The 20,604-nt window shown below is 39.6% G+C and overlaps 1 protein-coding gene across 4 annotated transcripts; it reads right to left on the bottom strand.

Annotated features, from left to right (window-relative positions):
- Positions 1-585: 585 nt before the first annotated feature.
- On the bottom strand, positions 586-19,165 carry slc71a2a (solute carrier family 71 member 2a). Of its 4 annotated transcripts, none has more exons than XM_086300058.1 (12): positions 18,847-19,165; positions 12,693-13,464; positions 10,127-10,189; positions 9,738-9,865; positions 9,167-9,281; positions 8,760-8,978; positions 7,014-7,127; positions 5,710-5,781; positions 5,299-5,411; positions 5,064-5,161; positions 4,750-4,913; positions 586-3,822 (listed from the first exon to the last, which is right to left on the bottom strand). In XM_086300058.1, exons 2-12 carry the CDS (start codon positions 12,825-12,827, stop codon positions 3,550-3,552), a joined length of 1,494 nt encoding a protein of 497 aa, XP_086156184.1. In that variant the 5' UTR covers positions 12,828-13,464; positions 18,847-19,165; the 3' UTR covers positions 586-3,549. The 4 variants fall into 4 exon arrangements, with proteins under 4 accessions (XP_086156184.1, XP_086156185.1, XP_086156186.1 ...); XM_086300059.1 differs by having other exon boundaries at positions 12,693-12,791; positions 18,847-19,164; XM_086300060.1 differs by lacking the exon at positions 18,847-19,165 and having other exon boundaries at positions 12,693-12,791; positions 13,320-18,835.
- Positions 19,166-20,604: the final 1,439 nt, after the last annotated feature.

Below are 20,604 nucleotides of genomic sequence, written 5' to 3'. Positions count from 1 at the left end.
GGTGGTGTCGGAGAGGCGGATGCTGTCCAAGATAAAGACAATGTTGGATAACACCTCCCACCCACTCCATGACATGCTGGTCAGTCACAGGAGCTCGTTCAGTGAGAGACTGAGATTACCGAAAAGCACCACTGAACGACACAGGAAATCATTCCTGCCTGTGGCCATCTCCCTGTACAACGCATCCACTTAACACACTGTTTGCTGCTACAGCTACACATGTTTCTTTTCCAAATATTTATTTATAAGTGACTTATGTATGTATGTATGTATGTATATATATGTATATATTGTACTATTCTTAGTTAGTGTATTGTCTGTCTTGTCTTAATGTTGGTTTAAAATGGAGCACTGTAACAAAAAATAATTTCCCCCAGGGATCAATAAAGTATTCTGATTCTGATAACAGCTGACTACAATAATAAATCTATTAAATCACTGGTCTGGGTGAAATATCCAGTCATTTAAAAAGAAATTTTAAAATGATGAGCTGCAGCTGATTGGGGTAAAGAGAAGCAGTTATATGGCTCTTGGGAAAACAAATGCCAGCTGGTGTGAGTATGGAGAAAGGACTAAGAAACAAAGTGTTGTTGAACTGCTTTTATTTCCAATAACCAACGACTGGCTTGTACACTTCCAGACAAGACGATAGACAATGTGTATTTACAGTGTACGACCCATGTACACGTGTCCTGTCCATGTACAATATTTACACTGTAGAGTCAGCTGGACTGCTGGTGAAGGAACTGAGTGTATGCAGTGGAGGATCAATTAAACCTCAGTGTTCACATACACACTAATATCCTGGCTAGGATCTGGGCTCTGTTTGTACTTGAAACTCAGTCACCCTGAAATGAATTTTAGAGTTCATTTAATGAAGAAGGCTAAAAAAAATAGCAGATAAGGTAGCTTTTATCCAGCACCATTTGATTTCATTAAGGTGGACCTATTCTGCTTTTCTGTTATTCCAAGTGACAAATGTTTAGAATAAATAAAGCCAAATTCTCAAACATTGAGGTACAAACATTGTATGTACAAGCAATTTTAAACGGCTCTAAGTGTTTGGTACATATGTTTTTTTCTGCTCTTCGCTCTGTATGATGTCAAAGAGAGGGTCCTTATATGGTTATCAGCATAGAAGCCCCACCCACGTGCTGGTCAAGTTTTTGTTAGTGAGGGGAAGCCAATCAGAAAAAGGCTGGCTCGCTCAAAGACCTTGGTAAAAATAAGAAAAATGATTGGACTTCCCAATACGATTTAGCCATAAGTTTGGCTAAGATTTAAAGTAAAAGATCAACTTAGCTGCACAAAGGCCTCGTATAAGATAAACAGGGACTATTTTGACCCATGAATCATGCAAAACTGAAGTTGAAGAGTAATACATACAGAGCTGGAAATGAGTAGAACAGGCTCAGGTAAAATAGATGCTTCATGGTCTAAAAATGACCAAATATATGCTTAACGGGAAAGTGCGAGTTTTATCTGTTTCACACTCGATGCCATGAGAGGAAGAAAATACTTATCCTTGCAATGTAAAAATATTTCAGCTTTAAGAAAAAATATGTTTGATCCCAATAAGCTGACTTTCTCCTGTAGGGTGAGGACATTAGCCAGAAATGGAAGACAAGCTTATTGTTAGCAGAGACAGAACAAAAAAAAAATAGGAGCAAGGACTTCCTGGTAGATTCAGAAAATGTGCCATTTTAACTCCACTCCAGGTACTGGTCGTACTCCTCTTCCTAACTTCTGCTGTTTGGGTGAATATTTGTGCCTTCGTGTGTGTGTGTGTGTGTGTGTGTGTGTGTGTGTGTGTGTAGGGGGGGTTTACGCATAAGAATGACTGGTCTGCAGTGGTTAAGGCAAAAAGTCAGTTTTACTTTTCTTAACAGGAAGTACTTCCTGTTAATTTTAAGTTTGAGTAAATTAAAAGCTGATGTGTTTTTGGGTTGTTTTTTTTGCAGAAAGTCAAAACCTGTTTGGTGGGTGAAACTTTGAGTTTCACATAAATACTGATCATTGGGATACTAGTGTGCAGGTAAATATACTCAGGTGTAAGAACGAGAAAATGGACTGGTTGTCCGTGTGACCTGAATGAATTTAAAAATGACTGTTGGTCTTGTGTAACAGTTAAGCTGCGTAGTCGAACCACCCCACCCTCATCCCACTGAGCTACCACACAACCACAACAAGCAAGCCAATCCCACAGCTCAGTGACAATATATACAAACCATAATATCTTTCACATGTACATTTACATTTTAAGGTCATAAAGCCAGTCACTATGTACACTCTGTGCCATTTATACACTTTTAAACTCCTCAGCATACGTTGGAAATCTTCTCTAAAGCTCTTGTAGAATCTCTCTCCGGTGCTTCAAGTATAAGTTCATTCACAGGAATTATCACTGCTGCCAGGGGAAACACATACACCTCGTGTCGGCAGTATTTTTGCAAGTTAAAAGTAAAACTTGCATGAAAATACAGGGAGGCAAAGCACCCAGTTGAAGAGAAGAAGACAGGCAAAGACACTGGGTGGCCACAGGTACAGCCGTGTGAGGATGTTCCCACTGCCAGCAGCCAGCAGCACTTTTATAAAGTGACTTTGAAAGATAAAAAAATAAAACAAGTGATGGAAGATAAGAAAAACAAGGTTGATTGTGAGGTAGAGTCACAAACTGGTACACTAAAGTGGGAAAAATAAAGGTAAAATCTATGTGGTGAAGAGGCTCTGTTGAGAATAAAAAGTTTTTAAAAAATTATCTGCATCTTTTGGATCGCCTGAGCTTTAGTTTTGCTCTGGTTTACATTTAAAGAAGGAAAGAAACAAAAAGATTAAATTGATATTTCAGGTGGTTGACTCGTCTCTCAGCTTGTCACATTCACACCTCAGTTAGCACTCTTAGTTCATAGCAAGTAAGATACTGTACAATTAAAAAAAATTTAAAAAATAGCATTACCTGTAACTAAAAAAGAAACCTTAACAACAACAACAATAAAAAGAGAGAGTATAAATCAACACAGATGTTTTGGCTGCCTTAAATACGATGCAGACGTGTTTCTTTTGTACGAGAACCAGAGAAAAACACAGCGTCAGAATGATACAGCTAAAAGGTAAAAACACCTTTTCTTAAAGATTAAAGATAAACAAAAACCCTTCAGTGAAAACTTCAAATATACTTTCTGTTAAAGTGGGCAGATCCTAAACCAGCCACGCCTCCTTCTCCATTAAAAAACCCCCAAAAAACCAAAAAACTACACAAAACTTGGTCCCTCCTCTTGTTTCCTGTCAGGCAACTAATCGTCTTTGATTCCTCTCTCCGATCGCATGATGACATCTTGTCCGCAGCTCTTTGACGAATCATTACCTCACTGGTCACATGATGTCACAGATCTGTGAATAAAAATGTTAGTCCCACCTTCCAGCAAATAGCTCCCTCCAGCCAATCAGTAAAAGTACACTTAGTTCTGCCGGACGGCAAAAAAATGTGTTCTTTGTTACAAAGCGTCACTCGATCAAACCACGCCTTTAGCCCCGCCCTCCACCTGTCCATCAAACGATGCTGTCGTGCAGCAGCGGCTCAAAGTCCGCGTCGCAGGCTGCGGGCGGGCTCTCCTCATCGCTGCCTGGCAGCGGCGTGTTGATGTGGACACCGGCCAGCGAGGACATGGACTCTTTACTGTCAGGGTGGGGCTTGTCGTTGAGGGACAGCTGGGAGGAAGAGGAGGAGCAAGAGGTTTTCTCAGGGATGAAGAGAGCGACAAGGAAAGCGATGACCACGGTGCATGCCCCTAACAGGAAGGGCGGGCCTGGGATTAGCGCTCGCTAGGAGAAAGGGAGAAAAATAAAGCTAATTTCAACAGCAAAGCACATTTAAGTGTAGTTAATTACTGACATGAGGATGGAGTCACCTGCTAATTTTAAGCCTAAAATAGCCAATCGTGTGAATTACAAAAAAAATAAAAATCACTGTAAAATTGGTATGAAGTGAGACACTATCCTTACAGACCAAAACCACTTCTCTGTAGCAGACTGTAAACTTGTTTACTTCTGCTGTAAAGTTGCATTTTGCAAGCCGCCTCAAGTGGCCATTAGAGGAACTGCAGTTTCTGGCATATTCAGTTTACAGCCCTTAAGACTTCTCCTTGGCTTGTGTTACTTTTTAATTGTTGTGGAAAACGCATCTAAAAACAATCAATGACTCCATGACATCACCGGAACCTAAATAAAGGTTCAATAGGAAGAAAATGTCTTTATTTATTTCAAATGGCTGTATGGAATTAAGTTCCTTCATCCCGCACTTTTCCTGTGAATGTTGAAGGTGACCACATCCCAGTTTTAAAGCCCCAACTTTATAAGATGAGTAAGGTCATTTTCTCATTGGCTTCTTTGCAGTCAGACTTCTTATTGGGACCATATAAGGCTCACCCTGCTGGCTACTAAAGATAATGCTGATTTAAGGCACTACAGCACAGACCTGGAAGCCATAACTGTTCCAAAAGCGACAGGCTTCTCCAGTAGTACCTACTTGACTTGACTGTTCCCAGTTTTGGTGACAACAATAGAGAATGTCGAGGAGATGGTGTACCTGTTGCTCTGTCTATGGCTTTTTGTCAGACTCAGGGACCACAATGCTGTTTTTTTCAAAAATGCTGGTTTTGAATTTTTTTTCCAGAAGTCACTAGTCACTAGAAGTAAGTAGGCACTAGCGAAAAAGAGGCATTACTGTCAGGATTGGAGTGCATGCTGTACCTCAGTGGGACTGTCCAGTGGCAGGGGGTCGATGTTGTAGTCTCCCTGGATGGGGTCCATGGAATTAAACTCGACGTTGAAGAGAAAGAAGATGAATCCATACAGAGCTGGGCCGAGGCCGTTACACAGACCTCTGATGCCTGTGATCATCCCCTGCACCACGCCTGCAACAGGGCGGAAGAAGAAAGGTCATGAAGGCGCAGCAATGCAAGAGTTATTTTACTTCCTGGTTAAGTAACAAAAACCACAATCTGAAACATCTATTACACAACAGTGACCTACTGAAGTGAGAGAGGACAGATTTTATTTGTCACCTTGTTTATCGGGATCAGCAGACTGTGACACCAAAGCAGAAACTGCTGGGAAGGTGATGGAGGACATCGCTGCTACAGCACCAGCAGCCCACATCATCCTGTTGCAAATATACATATTTATACTTGGTTAAAGATGTGCATATCTGGTCTTTTTGTGAGTTGGAACTTAAAGCAAATACCAAAATGTAGTGTAAATAATTGCCTGCTACACAAGCACACACTCAGCAACTCTCACCATGGCTCTGATCCAAAGCCGTACCAGGCCAGCTGAAGGATCTGGAAGCCCAAACCTAACAGAACAGTGTTTTTAGTACCCAGAGTTCTCATCAGCAGAGTGAGGAAGAGAGTCTGTGGGCAAAGAGGAGACGAGAATTTACAATTATTTAACAGTTCACTAGAATTTATTAACATCTCTTATCGTAATAAGCAGTGTAAGTATAAAGTTGACAGAGAACAAGTCACCCAAGTGTGTATGTTAACTATCAGCCTAAATATTTACTGATGCACTGCTTATGAGGGTGAGTTGTTCTTCTTGTTTATGGAAACTAAAATAAAACAGCGATTTTTTTCAATTATATCCTAATGTGTGTGTAAAATAGGCTTATATTTAAAAGGAGTAATAAATAGCCTCTAACGTGTTGGTTACCTGAGCTACAATGGACAGAATGCCCACAACTCCTATAAAAACAGCGAGGGTCGTTGAGGAGAAGTTTATGACCTGGAAAGAGACAAGAAATAATTTTTATTGATACTATATAAGACAACATAATTTTGTTCCACATTTTTAATTGATAAAACAAGAGAATTGCAGCTCAACATGGGTCAAGTGGGTAGTGAATTAATTCTGAACATATAGTTAAGATCAAAGTAAGCAGGTATTCACACATCAAAAGAGTTGCAGCTTCATGCCCTGCCAAGAGCTCCACTTAATAAATAAGATGATATCATCTGCATAAAAACTAACATTGCAATGTTCAGTTGAAAAGTAAATATTTATGTACAGAGGAAATTGCAAAGGCCCTGATCTAGGCCCACAAATCTATGATTCGTTAATTTTGTCTTACCTAAATTTGTTTGTACTCTATGAATTCATTTATGACTCCCTCAGAACATGAAGGTCTAGCTGACTTAGAAAATTAATTCACACAACATTCAACTAACTACTGCTTATAATGATTATGATTATTTTTGCAGTTTGGTCATTTACAATTTTCCAAAACACCATAAGCCATAAAGTCTCAGAATTAGAATTAAATGCATAAAATAAGACATAAAATATACATAAAGAAAACCTATTCTTACAGGCGTTATCCAATCCTATCTTCTTCATTCATTAAAAACTTCCATCCTTGCTGGATGTCATCACTTATAGTCAGATTTCAGTGAATTTCTAACAGATCAGTTGCGCCTATTCTGGCATCCTCCTTGGACACTATTGTTCCAGTTTATTCAGTCAGATTTTCTCCTGGTTTTTTAGCTCAGCGTGTGGTCTTCTGTCTTATATCGCCACCTCTTTCTCAATTTCACCTCAAGGTAAACATGTCTCAATGTGAAGAGACATGTAAGTGTGCAGATTGCACATCGAGTTTCCACGAGTTCACTGATTTCAAATAATTCACTAATATATGCACGGTAGAATAAACAAAAATGGCCTGTGAAAGGTTTATGAATCTGTCAGTTACTTTGCACATATACTTATTTTTTGTGCAGGTAAGAACATTTTTACACACATATTTCAGAATGAGGAAGATTTAATGTAAAGACAGACACAAAAGAATGGCTGACCGTCGATGCAGCAATGTGATCCGTGGCTTAAGTGTTTCACGCTACAGCTAATGACCCTGTCTGCTGTGTGACTGTTGGTAGATTCGTGGTAATAGTATTCTTAACAACATCAATACCAGCATTGACGCTAATATTCTTGGAAAATGAGTGCGTCAGGTGGCTCACCTGTCTCAGGTAAAGGAAAAAACTGGAGTACTGTCCGGCCTCAGGTAGGTAAGACAGGAACACGGTGATACAGATCAGTAAGACTGTGGAGTCCTGGCCCACCTTCCTCAGAGACTGAAGGAGAGAGATAAAGAAAGAGAGAGGGAGAGAGAGACAGGAAATACAACACCGAGGCTGTCAGATGATCAGTTAGTCTTCAGTTAGTGTCTGGGATTCAAAGGGTCAATGTTACAGGTTCTGACGTGCAAATGACTTGCATCTCATTTCTCTTTATTCCCCCCCCCTAACAGAAATGAGCTGTCATGCATTATATAATGTTATAGCATCATTAAATTATTAAAATAAAGTTACTGCATTGAGGAACATTTACATACTGTGTCCGAAAACAGAGAAGAGAGTCAAATCACTGAGGAAAGGCTTCATGCAACTACAAAATACACTATGACTTAGGGCTGGGCGATATGGCCTAAAATCCATATCACGGTATAATTTGAAGCACGTGCAGTAACGATATATATCGCGATATATTCTTTTCTTCTGTATAACGTATTTTCCACACTATAAGGCACACTTAAAATCCTTTAATTTTCTCAAAAATCGAGAGTGTGCCTTATGTATGAATTCTGGTTGTGGTTACTGACCTCGAACCGATTTGGGCGTGCAGAAATCTGTTAAAAAATGTTTTAGTACAACTTTGGTAAGCTGCACTGCTTGATGGATTGTCAGAGCATTACGGCTGCCATAGTGAAGAGCTTCGGAGTAATCTGGGTCAAAAACTCCGTCCTGTTCAGATCCCAAAGTCAAACGAACAGAGTTAAAAACGGTCTAAATTCTTTCATCTTTAATAAAATCATCAACGTTGCTGCTTTTCCAGGTGTAACAATTGAGTTTAACATCCAGGCATCCATGAAAACAGATTTATTAAATTTAATGGAGTTAGCAGGTTAAGTTAACAGGAAGTTAGCTCGCTAGTACCACTTAAACATAACAGACCATGTTCTGACTGAGAGATTTTTGAAACGAATTAAAACGTACAGCTCTGCTACCACTTCCAACATAAGTGAAGACAGAAAACGAAACAGCAGTGGCGTTTGCAGGGTTACTGAAGTTGGACTACCTGGTATATAATGTTGTGCTACGTGATTGCTAGCGACACAGCTATGTTAGCATAACATTAGCACAGTGAAGCTGGAGGATGAACGCCAACTTTTTTTTCCACTCCATAAAAGTTAACGTGAGGGATTCTGGTGGTTAGGGGCAAATGCAATCGCATAGCAGGATGCTATACACGGGCCAAACTTCAGTCAGGAGAATAACTGAGATTATTCATCCACAATACGAGGTTTGTCATTAATATACTACAACAACATGGGAATAGAGCAGCTGCGAGAGAATTCAACATTAATGAATCAATGTTACAGAAGTGGAGGAAGCGCAGTTTTTGGCTTTCCCCATATTTCAAAAGTGCTTCATCTCTTTGCTATGACTGTCGCTCGCCATAATTTGCAGAGGATAATGGTTGTAGCCGCTGCGATGCTTTCGACCAAAACAGGCGCAGCTTGATGACATCATCAACATGCGCTATCACGGTAGAGCGGTATAGTCAAAATCTCGATCGTTGGCCAAATTTATATCATTTCTATCGTATATAGTTTTTATCGCCCACCCCTAACCAGAGTAATCTGATTTGAGCTCATTATTTAACCAGCTAATCAAATATGGTTCTGTAAACGATTAGTTACTGACAGCAAATGGGTCGGCCTGCTCCCAGGAAATGGGCGTCCCCCAGCTGCTGAGCCTCATCTTGTCAGGCAAAGACTCGGGCACGGCCAGCAGGATGAAGCAGATGTCAGCCAGAGCGATCAGCGTGGCCACCAGAACCACCAGATTGTCCCCGTACCAGGCAGAAAGGTACGCTCCGATGGCCGGGCTCGTCACCAGGCTGGCTGCAAAGGTGGCCGACACCTGAAGGGATGAATTTCAACAGAGCACAGCTCAGGTATTTTTCTGTCCTGAGTCATGTCTGCACACAGATTAAGCTGATCTGTCAGTTTCTTTTCGTGTAAGATTCAGTTTCAGGAATTCAATACCATCAACAGTCTGTCTGCCTGATGCACTGTTTGATTTTAGGGGTGTACATTAGGACTCCTTACCAGACCATAGGCTGTACTCCTCTCTCTCTCATCCGTAACATCGGCAACGTAGGCGAAGATGACTGAGAAAGTCACGGAGAAAGCTCCAGACATGGAGATCATGGCGAAGTACCACCTGGAGGAAGTGAAAAATAGATTCAGTTTCAAGAAGACTGATACGAGAATTTAAACTTCTCTGACTCTCTAATTGACTGAAATCCAGCAGTGAATTGATTTTTGACAGGCACACTGAAATATTTCATTAAAAGATTGACTATTTCACTCAGGTCGGATCCATTAGAGCAGCAGTTCCTAACCTTTTACATCTGATGTAACTGCCCAGCAACACTGTTTATGTTCAACTGCATAATGCTGTACACATTTTAAACTCAATATCAACTAGTTTGAACTCTTTGTGTCTCAGTTTAATCAACAATGTTACTTAAGATTCTAACTCACATTTCAATTGCTTGAAATCTTGCTATTTCAACTATTAATTTGTGTTAGCTCAGAAGGTAAATGCTAGCCATACTTTCCGATGTAACCTTTTTTAGTCATAATATTGTTGCAACAGAGAATATTAGAGTCCTACCAGGGGCTGAGCCTCATCAGAGGGATTGGAGCACAGGTGAAGAAGACGGTGACCAAAAGGAAGGACCGCCTGCCCCATACATCTGACAACGCACCAATCAGAGGCGCAGACATGAATGACAGCAGACCCTAGAAAGGCGGAGTCAATGATAAAAACTGTTTAAAAAAGTTTCAGCAACAGTGAAATATATCTGTGTGGTCATGCCATGCTTGATTCATCTTTTATTCATGACGGTTTTCTGTCATTATTACTTATCACGCCTAAAGTCTAGATATCGTTCAAAAATGACCCATTTCATTGTAGCTATTTTCCTAAATCACTGTTACACCCGTTTAATCTGTATAGCATCAACAGAATGAGTCACAAAATGGAAAAGTTGAGTTTCTTACCTTCACGCCCTGAATGAGTCCATTCATCAGGAATGTGTGCTGGGGAAATGTTTCATGCAAAACCTAAGAAAAAAGATACAACACCATCACGGATGAAACAGTATGAAGCAAGGTACAGAATGTATGCAGTTAGAGCTGGAAAGTCTTGGACAACTTTCACAATTTTTCATTAAAATCTATTAAAAATAAAACAATCAAGCCACTGGAAATAAGGCTGTGTATAAAAATAACAGTAATTTCTCATTGGTTAATGCAAAGGTTTTTTTTAACCCCTCAAATTACATCTTATGATCTATACTTCATTCACACTCTGACATCCCTGGACTCGCACCAGTTTGCATACAGGGAGAACCGGTCAACCGAGGATGCGATCGCCACAGTGCTGCACACATTACTGAAGCACTTGGAACACAGGAACACCTATGCACGGCTCCTCTTTGTAGACTACAGCTCGGCTTTTAATACCATCCGGCCATACAAACTCCGTCCCAAACTCCACCAACTGGGACTTAACTCCTCTCTGTGCAACTGGATTGTGGACTTCCTCACTAACCGTAGACAGAGTGTCAGAGTGGGTAAGAACACCTCTTCCACCCTTGTGGTCAACACCGGTGCCCCTCAGGGGTGTGTTCTGAGCCCTCTGCTATACACTCTCTTCACCCATGACTGTATTTCCTCCTGCGCGTCCAATCTCATTGTTAAGTTTGCAGATGACACTACAGTGCTCGGACTTATATCCAACAATGATGAGACAAACTATAGGACAGAGGTGCAACAACTAGAGTCATGGTGCCACGACAATAACTTGGTCTTAAACACCAAAAAGACCAAGGAGATCATTGTAGATTTCCGGAAGAGGGGTCATAACAACCATCTGCCTCTCTTCATTGGCAGTGAGGCGGTGGAGAGGGTGAGCAGTTTTAAATTCTTGGGGGTAACTGTGACCGAGGACCTGTCCTGGGGCAACCATATCACCTCAGTTGTACGGAAGGCCCAACAGCGCCTCTACTACCTGAGGAGACTGCGGAGCGCACACATTCCCAGATCTCTGATGTTGAACTTCTACAACTGTGCCATCAGCAGCGTTCTGACGTATGGATTTCTAGTGTGGTTCCCCAGCTGCACCAAGGCCGATCAGCAAGCACTCCAGCGGGTGGTGAAAGAAGCTGGCAGAATTATTGGAACAAGTCTGCCAGAGATCAGTAATATCTTCCCCACTCGCTGTCTGAGGAGGGTGCACAGTATCCTGCGGGACCAACATCACCCTGCGCGCCACCTTTTCCATCTGCTGCCCTCAGGGAGAAGGTACAGGTCTATACAGGCCAGAACATCCAGACTGGCCAACAGCCTGTATCCACAGGCTGTGAGGCTCCTGAACTCTCTGCCCCCCTCTCACGGACAATAACCATATCCAACTTCTTAATAGCAATGAACTGGTCTGCATTGGTGCATCACATCTTTATTCTCTTCCCCCTCCTGCCCCCCCCCCTCTTTCTTAAATAGATAACTATCATATCTGATATCATATCTCACAGTACAATAATATTGAATGGGTTGCATTGTTGTATTTTGTCATGTTTCTCAGGTCTTTGTCTGAATTTCTACGAACATTATTGCTAAGGATTGTCTTATTGCATTGGAGTCACACTGGGTTAAATATGTACACTTGGGTTTTAAGGGGTATTTATTATTTTCTTCTTTTTTTTGGGTTGTATGGAAGCCCCAAACGCAATTTCATTGTTCTTGACAATGACAATAAATAAATAAATACTAAAAATAAATAAATACATATTTAATTTCCAAAGTTTAAAATTTAACTCATCTTGATCTGCAACATATATGCTATTTGTGTACTTTGGAACACAAAGGACTAAGATACACCTGCTGATCTTACAAACAATCACAGCCAAATTTCCCAGATTAAGGTTTAAGTCTAGTCCCAAACTTAAAGAAAGACTCAGTGGAGATCTCCACTGAAAATATTTATGGTCTAGGACTGGGAAACACACATAATCAAAACACATAAAATTACTCTGATATTCTTTTACCATATTTAGATTTGTATTATTTTAATGCTTTCAAATGCATGTAGATGAGATTTGTTAATACAAAATCACTACTTTTTCTAATGCTTTACATTTTGACAAACCTACATTCACAAAACCAAACCCTCTTCCAGAGAACAGAATAAAGACTGGATTACTACCAAAGGGTTCATTTTGGTTGTAATAGGGTTTTTGTCCCATATTGATGTAAAATAGCCATATAGTGACAGTCAGATTTGAGAAGGACAATCCAATAATATAGATTTTTCAACATCATCTTCTAACTATAAACAATATAGCTCAGTCTTAATTCAGTAAGTGCTAAATCCATTGTAAAATGCAAAGCAGACCTGGAAAAACGGACTAACAGTGAAAAGGACACTGACATCATCTCTGCAATAATGCTGCCTACACAGCATGACTAATTTTCATTTCTTGTTCGGTCTTATTCACACGGAGGCTTTGAATGAACCGGGGTAGCTATATAGATGTTAATGTAAAAACCAATCGGTGTTACTCACAGTGAGCATGGGTGTGGTGAGTAAACCCCAGGAGAAAAACTCCAGGAAGATCACCACCACGGCATGATACACGCTGGGCCTGCCAATGCCCTGCTGGAGCTGAAACGAAAGAGAAACAACACAGACATGTGTCATATGATCATGAATGGATTTTAAGGTGGTATTTCAGCAGGACTTTAAACAATCATCCATTGAGTTTTAATGGTTTCCCTTCGTTCCAGGCCCTTATTTTGTGTTTTTTGGTACAAAAAGTCAACTTTCACAGACAGACGCTGGTTACCTGCCATTTTTTGTCTCAACATGACATTATCATCATCACATGGTAATGTTGTTGAGAGCGGGGACTGTTTCCAACATTGTCCCCTAGGGTCTGACATCTAGGATTTGCCAGTGAATACTGAAATTATTGACACACCAAGTCAGAATTTATGTGCAAAATATTTGCAAAAATTCATGGAAAATCTTTTGTTTCTTCTTGCGTTCCAGAGCTAAAACGTCACATGATAAAAAAATGATTCTCGTGTCTTCCAAAATTAGGTTTTACTAATAAATCCGTGTCTACTTAATAAGGTTGCAACATGCCGGTGAGAGACAGCAGCCTACGATTGTCATCTTTTCTCCACCTACCTGGTACCCCTCTTATTTAGCGAATTATGTGAGCCATCACCACAGGTTGAGGCCACCATTACAACAAATGCCACCAGATAAAGGTGAACCACTGGAACACAAACGAATCTTCGTCGCACTCATACGAACCAAAGATTTTGCGTTCCTGCAAACAAATAACAGCGTTACAATCCTTCCTCAAACACAGTACCAGCCGCGGCCATTTTCTTCTCGCTTCGCCAAGGCTGCATGGCCAGAAGCATGAAAAGCAAATCATCATTGTTGTCGTTAAAGCTTGGACCAGCGTGACTATGAACCAGACTTGGTGTGAGGCAAGATTTACATTTGTTTTTAACTGGATTTCAGTGTTTTAGAAGCATAAACCGAGGTAATGGTTTTTTGGAAGGGATAAACACATAGGGTTAAATAAGACACTTTTTATGGCAGACAGGTAAAACTGCAGTCTCAACTGAACCCATTTTCTAACACGTTTTAAAGATGATTAAAACACAGCGAGTATTAAAACTGGAGCACAGCACATGAAGTGATTACCAGCCGGCTGACACAGATACACAGGATTTAGGTGGCAAATTGGACCATTTTCTATATTTAGTTTGACTAAAAGCAGGTTTCACTAGCACACATTAGAACCACATAGATTATGTGTTACTCTTGGCTGTCCTTCTGTACAAATAATTTTCACAAGAGCAGGAGTGATGTGGAAAAGATTCCTGTACGACCAAATACAACATTCTTCTTTAGTGACTCCATAAAATGACACGATTAAGAAATTATATTTGCATAATTTAAAATTATGGGTAATAACTTTTGTTTGTTTTTTGCAGGAATTAGCCAATTTGTGTGGCAGGTGTTGTGGGAAATAAATACTTCTAATTACCACACTAACATGTACATCATGGTTATTTGTCTTTTTAGTGTTTGTGCACAAAATATTGGAAATATTACAAAACTATAAAACTAATATCCCCCATGTGTTATGTTTATTTAAATGTTGTTGTATTTCATTTATATTACGGTGTTAAAATCATACTAGAATACCCTAAATACATAACTAATTTAATAATTCTTTTATTTTTTATTTTTTATAGTATTATTGAAACAAATAAAAAAAATTTTTAAGTACTAACAGGAGACAATTGTCTACATAAATGTAATGTTTGTACAATTTGTGTTTAAAAAAATTATAAACAGAAATGAATGAAAAGTATAAATAATGAGATTAGAACATGTCAGAAAAGTTGTCATATATCACCATCTGAGGGCAGCTGGAGCTGAATGGTTCAACTGCATTTTTATAGAGAGAAATAGAAGAAGGCTTGGAGAAAATTGAGCAAAAATATTTTATGATTTTATGGTAAATTCTGCATGACACAAACCATAAATTGTCTATGGTAAATAGACAATAAATGATCAAACAGTAACTAAATATGAAGCTAATGCTGAGCCCAGCTTTTTGGACTTGCCTGGACTTTGTCAGCATCCTGAAGTGATAAAAGGCTTAGTTTGAGGCTTTGCAGAAAGATCTCTGCTGAAGCCAAAGCACATTTACTCCATAATGCTATATTATTACACAACGCACTTAACCACCTACCTGAGCGTTACACAGTGGGGCTGTGTTTTTACAGATTTACTAGAGAGGTTGTAATGCATGTACCCAGATGAGCTGCAGAGCTGCAAAGCTGCCACTAGTGCTGTTGTCCTAAAGGCATTTACAGGCAGTTTCTACTAGACATGCATTAACTATGTACCATACAACCATGCTTTCACCTTTCGCTACAATTAAATATTAAGTGACGCTTTTAAACTGCATTTGCTGACCACATTAACAAACAACCCATTACTAAAAAAGCTATTGGTCTCTTTTAGTCTTGCTACCTTTGTTTATCTAGTTCCTGCTGTGATTTAAGTTAAATATAAAATTTAATTCCCGCCTCTCCTGTTTCCCCCATATCTTATTGTTAAGCTCTGTCACTGTGTTAGGTGTTCCTCTTTTATTTTGGTAGTCTTTATCTTTTGTATTTAGTTTTACTTCCTCTGTTATCATTGATTCGTTTCAGCTGTCTTCCAGGTGTTTCCCCTTCCCTTGATTAGCCCCAGTGTGTCCTGTGAATATGTAAGCATCAGTTTCTTTTTGTCCTTTGTCATATTGTCTGCTGTATTGTTTGCTCTAACGACTAGTTAGCAAAGTGCTCTAACAGTTACTTTGCTGATGACCTCATGGTCTTAGTTTTAAGTTTTTAATAGAACAAGATGTTCTTTTGGTAGATTTTGGTCACGTTCAGAGAGAAACAGATCATAAAGCTACATATGCTTTACACTATAGTTACCACATGTTTAATGTCACTTCACCTCCTCACTTGTTTTTCTTGCAAGTTCAATTTAAGCCTCTTACCAATTTAGTTTTCCATTTAATTGTAATTGTAATTGTAGCAAATGATAGATGCATTTTGTATGTTCCCCAGGAATGTGTTACCTAATGCTTGCACTAGCATAAAATCAGTTCAATATTAGGTTGGGTATTTTGCAGACATTTTAAGTGACAAACATGACACTTCAAATAATCCAAAACTGAAACCACTATGAAAATTTGCTACAGCAAAAATAGTGGCAGAAATATAACTTAATATAACTTAATCTTAACTTGGGGCAAATTCCGCAAAATATGTAAGTAAATAAGTAGACAAGTGTCCTAACCAATCAAATTTGAGTTCACGTAGACCAGAGGCTCCGAAAGTGTGGGGGGATGCACAGCCAATATTGTGGGGGGGGGGGGGAGTGCGGTATGAAAGGAAAAAAAAAAAAAAAAAAAAAACACATTGGGAGCAGCGCTGGGCTCTCCAAATCACAGACAAACAGTATCCCACATTCTTGATTTTTAGTTCACAAACACTTGTTGTAATGACTAACTACTCCTGACATTTTGGAGATGTTAGCTCTTTATACAGGAAAGTTACAGTGAGATACAAATAATATCAGGCTGATCCTGCCACGATTTGTTCCCCTGGTTCAAATCACAGACAAACATTATCCAACAGCTGTTTATGTTTTTAAACCCATTTTGCACAGAGAGACATTTTTTGAAAAATGTATTGATAGCAATGTTGAATATTATTACACAGGAAAAAACAACTACATGTAAAATAATCACACCGTGACGCCTCTGCCTTTCTAAATGGAGGACCAGTAAATCTGTGTGTATATGTAAGTGTGTAAAACCTGAAGATAGTCAGATTGTTGTATGTTGTCTCTATCTGCCATTCATCTCATGTAAACAATAACGTGGCGCACAGCATGACGTGAAAAAAGGCACATACCTTTGACGAACTCTGTATTCCTCGTCATGTAATACAGACGTAAACGCAAAAACTGAGTTTTAAACAATCTCAATTTTCGGTGATTCGAAAACGCCGTTTACGTGTGGACGAAAGGCCCAAACGCATAGAAACAGCTGCGTTTTCAAAAATACCCGTGTAGGTGTACCCGCGATCATTTTTTCAAAAAAAGTTTGGGAACCACTGACTTAGACAATGACTTAAAATAACTAAATAAATAGGTGCCCTGAGGCAATTGAAGATGGCAGCCGATTTGCAAGACTTGTTTCTAGAAGGTCTCGGGGTCATTTTTGTGAGAAGAAAATCATAGAGGACTGACTCTGTTTGCTCCATCTCTCCAAAACTTGGGAATTTCTTTGAGTTAGGTCTCCCACAACTGCTCCCGTTGATGTCAGTGGTTTCACCTTTGGACTCAGCAATTTAATTTTTTTTTTTTTTTTGAGTAAGGCAGCAGGGATGTGCAGCTTTATTGGCTAAAAATTGGCTATGTTGACTGCTGTCAGCTTATAGGAAAAAAATATTTGTATTTTGTACCACATATCTTGGATTCAACTTAATGAACTTGATAGTGATTATTCAAAGATACCGATTATTAACAAGGTTAGGATTACGACAGTTATTAATTATAACAAAGACTTCTTTGTCTCACTCTGGAATAAACAACAAAAAACCCCAATAAACTAACAACAAATTTTCTCTCATGACAAAACCGTCATTTGAAACAACCCCTTAATGAAGCAATCTTAGCTAATCTTGTGCACCACATACATTTAGTCGTTTCAGTGATTTCCACTGAGAAGCAATTTAATCATTCAGCTTGTTAAATATGAAAAAATAGTGGAAAATTATACTGTCAATTATAGGTGACGCATTCAAGCGAAAAGCTTAAATCCAAAAAGATTATTTCCACTTAATGGTACCAGTTTAAATTAAACTCATTTATTATTGTCTATTATTGTTTGTGTTCAGAGACACTTTGGTGATAAACCACTAAGAAACATATTTATGAGGATCGCTTTGTTTGCTTGAGATAAATAGTAACAAACAAATTGTAGTCTGAAATATCTGTGAAGGCAGATGCTTTTTCCCTTTAAGGCAGAGGTCCTTCTGGCCTCTCAGTACTCTTAATTTTGGCACACCTTGATCACCATACTTCAAACAATTATTCCCATTGATTAAACTTTAATCACCTGGCCTGGAAAATATCAGAAAACAGTGAATGTGCTGTCCATCACAGGTGATGTATTTATGCACCAAACAATACTACTGCTGTTTTATTCCTGGTTTATTATTGTCTTAAATCTTCTCATCAGATTTCTCCCAGATATCTTCTTTCCCTACTAAATCTGAAGATATTCATTTCACCGAGGAAGAAAAGCAGTAAATCTCAGAAAATTGTTCACACTTGCATCACAATCACTGGTGGCTATGGTGGGGGTCTTCAGCTTCTGTAAATGTCTGACTCGTCTTCATGAGGGATGTTAAAATGGACGCTGAGGCTGCGGAGCGATGAGTCTGCAGTGTGCGCCCTCCCCGGGTGAATTTCACGCATGGAGCTGTTATGTAACAGCTGATGGATCCGTCCTGACCACAGCAGCATGCACTAAGCTGCAGCCGTCTGTGTGCCACATTAAACCTGCCCTGTCCTCTCCCCGTTACTGTGCACTCACCTCCAGCCATTTTGGACCAGACCTGCTCTGTCACGGCTGATTATTATTATTAATATTATTATTGCTATTATTATTTTTAAAATAACAACACTGTCACTACTCAAACATCCCATTTTTGCCTTTTCCCCTTTTAGATTTGTTACGTTTTAGGTTTTTAATCATTTGAACAGTAAACACAGTAAAGTATAAATGATTTAAGCAGAAATTTCCACGTTTTGTTGGCATTTTGCTGTGAAAAACACTAAAAACAATCTTCTTTTTAAAGCTGCACTGATTTGATAAACCAGCCTTACGTCATGTGTTTAATTCCCTGTTATGTCATAAACATACAGGCCTTTAATTGTTTATTTATTTGCTGAGAATTGAGTATTATTATGGTTGCGTGGGTGATTGAACTGGACTGAATACACACGTCATTTATTGTCATTGATTATCAATATCTAAAAACACCTGCTGGACAAACAGAGCTGTGCGTTTATAAATGAGCAATAAAATACGAGTAAAAATGGCGGGTCGTGCACCCACCCCAGCTCCGTCCTTCATGATGATCTTCTTGACCAACAGCACTCGGCCGGTGGCTGCCGCCGGTTCTCCCGACGTCTCTTCGCACCTGCCGCGGGTCACGAAGCATCCGTGCCGCGTGGATATCCGCGGTTCTCCGGGCGCTTCCAGGGTGTCTACTTAATGAGTCCCCACGCAGAAGCTAAAACCGAGCTAACGGAGGATAACGATTACAGAAACGGTGACCGGTAATATCCACAGCACCTCTTTCTCTGGATCCTCCGTTCTCTTCAGCACCGAAACGTCCGCAGCAGCTCGGAGACGACGTCACTGACACTCAACACCCAGAGGACTTCCGGCTGGTGCTCTTTTCACAATAAAAGCCGAACATAGTCACGTCATTCCATAGACTGTATATAAAAGATTGAGCCCTCACTGTAATGTCATAAAGTTCGCATTTTGGAGCCTAAACGGCAGAGGTGGGTAGTAACGAGTTACATTTACTGAGTTACATTTACTTGAGTAAGTTTTTGAAAAAAAGTTACTTTTAAAGTACCTTTTTTGCACAATACTTTTTACTTTTACTTGAGTAAATTTGTGAAGGAGAAACAATACTTTTACTCCACTACATTTGCAAAATTCAACTCGTTACTTTTTAAAAAAGAATTCGTTTAACACATTAGATAACATCCGCCAGTGGAGTTTCCAGTAACTCTTTTACCAATCAGATGTGGCCATGCAGTCACATGACCAGTTTGAAACTGTGGAAGGCAGAGCGGGCCAAGCGTTTCAAAGTAGCGGACACACGGAAAGAAACACATGAAAACATGGCATGCGATTTTTTTTTCAGTCGCGTTATTCAGCTCCTGCTCAAACTGTACAATTGAATCTCAGGGGTTAGAAGTTCAAAGGTCACGATGCAGGGTCTCGCACTATACGGCCTGATGCTCTGATGCGACTTGAGTGCTCAAACTGTGCGTCCATAACATGAAGCTTATCATACAAAATCTGTCTCTCGCTCTCCCTCTCTGTCTTTCACTCACACAGACACACACCACCACCATCAACTTTGCTAAATTACTAATGAAACACATTGACCAGGCAGCTGCAATTGAGCAGCAATGTCCATCCAACTCTTTTCATGGAATACGGAAGCGTAGTACGGATGCGTAGAGCTGCCACCCAGGCAAAAGAAAAATAGAGCTATATCACGTTATAACGTGAAAAGTATATTGTTCTAACAACATTATTACAATATACATAATTATCACGTTCGTACAATATAAATATTATATTGTACGAACGTACAATATAATATTGTACGTTTGAACAATATATGTTTGAACAATATCAATAACGTGATATTGTTCAAACATGAAAGGTATATTGCGCTAACATGAAAAATATATTGTTAGAACAATAAACTTTTCACATTATAACGTGATATAGCTCTATTTTTCTTTTGCCTGGGTGGCAGCTCTACGCTTCCGTACTCGGATAAGCTTGCCACAGTTCTACAAGTTGTGCCTCCATCTCATGTCCACTGCCATGCTGCTCCGCCTTTTCACTTTCATTTCTGCTTGTGCGTGCGCAGTGTGAGAGGCTGCGTTGAGGGGCGACAGGATTTCAAACAGGTTTGATTTTCTTGCGACCATACGATTGATGATTTGGAGCTGGTCGTGAGGTGTTAATCGCTTTTCGTTACCCCATGTATACTACATGATGCATGACACACGATTAAGGCGAAACTCGGGCCGATCCCCAAAAAACGGTTGCGCGACT

Source organism: Aulonocara sp. 'chitande type north' Nkhata Bay, linkage group LG7, assembly GCF_057382095.1.
Source record: "Aulonocara sp. 'chitande type north' Nkhata Bay isolate Kocher_YH1m ecotype deep benthic linkage group LG7, A_spYH_male_GT1.1, whole genome shotgun sequence".
In the NCBI taxonomy this organism is placed as follows: domain Eukaryota; kingdom Metazoa; phylum Chordata; class Actinopteri; order Cichliformes; family Cichlidae; genus Aulonocara; species Aulonocara sp. 'chitande type north' Nkhata Bay.
The sequence above is the reverse complement of the archived record's forward strand: the minus strand, read 5'-3'. Positions and strand labels throughout refer to the sequence as shown.

Coding starts and splice junctions, on each gene's coding strand:
- slc71a2a (XM_086300058.1), bottom strand. CDS start 12,827: ATGACACATGTCTGTGTTGTTTCTCTTTCGTTTCAGCTCCAGCAGGGC. Junction 10,190..12,692: donor TCACCACACCCATGCTCACT/GTGAGTAACACC, acceptor CTTTTTTCTTAG/GTTTTGCATGAAACATTTCC. Junction 5,412..5,709: donor TTCTGTCCATTGTAGCTCAG/GTAACCAACACG, acceptor CTTTGCCCACAG/ACTCTCTTCCTCACTCTGCT.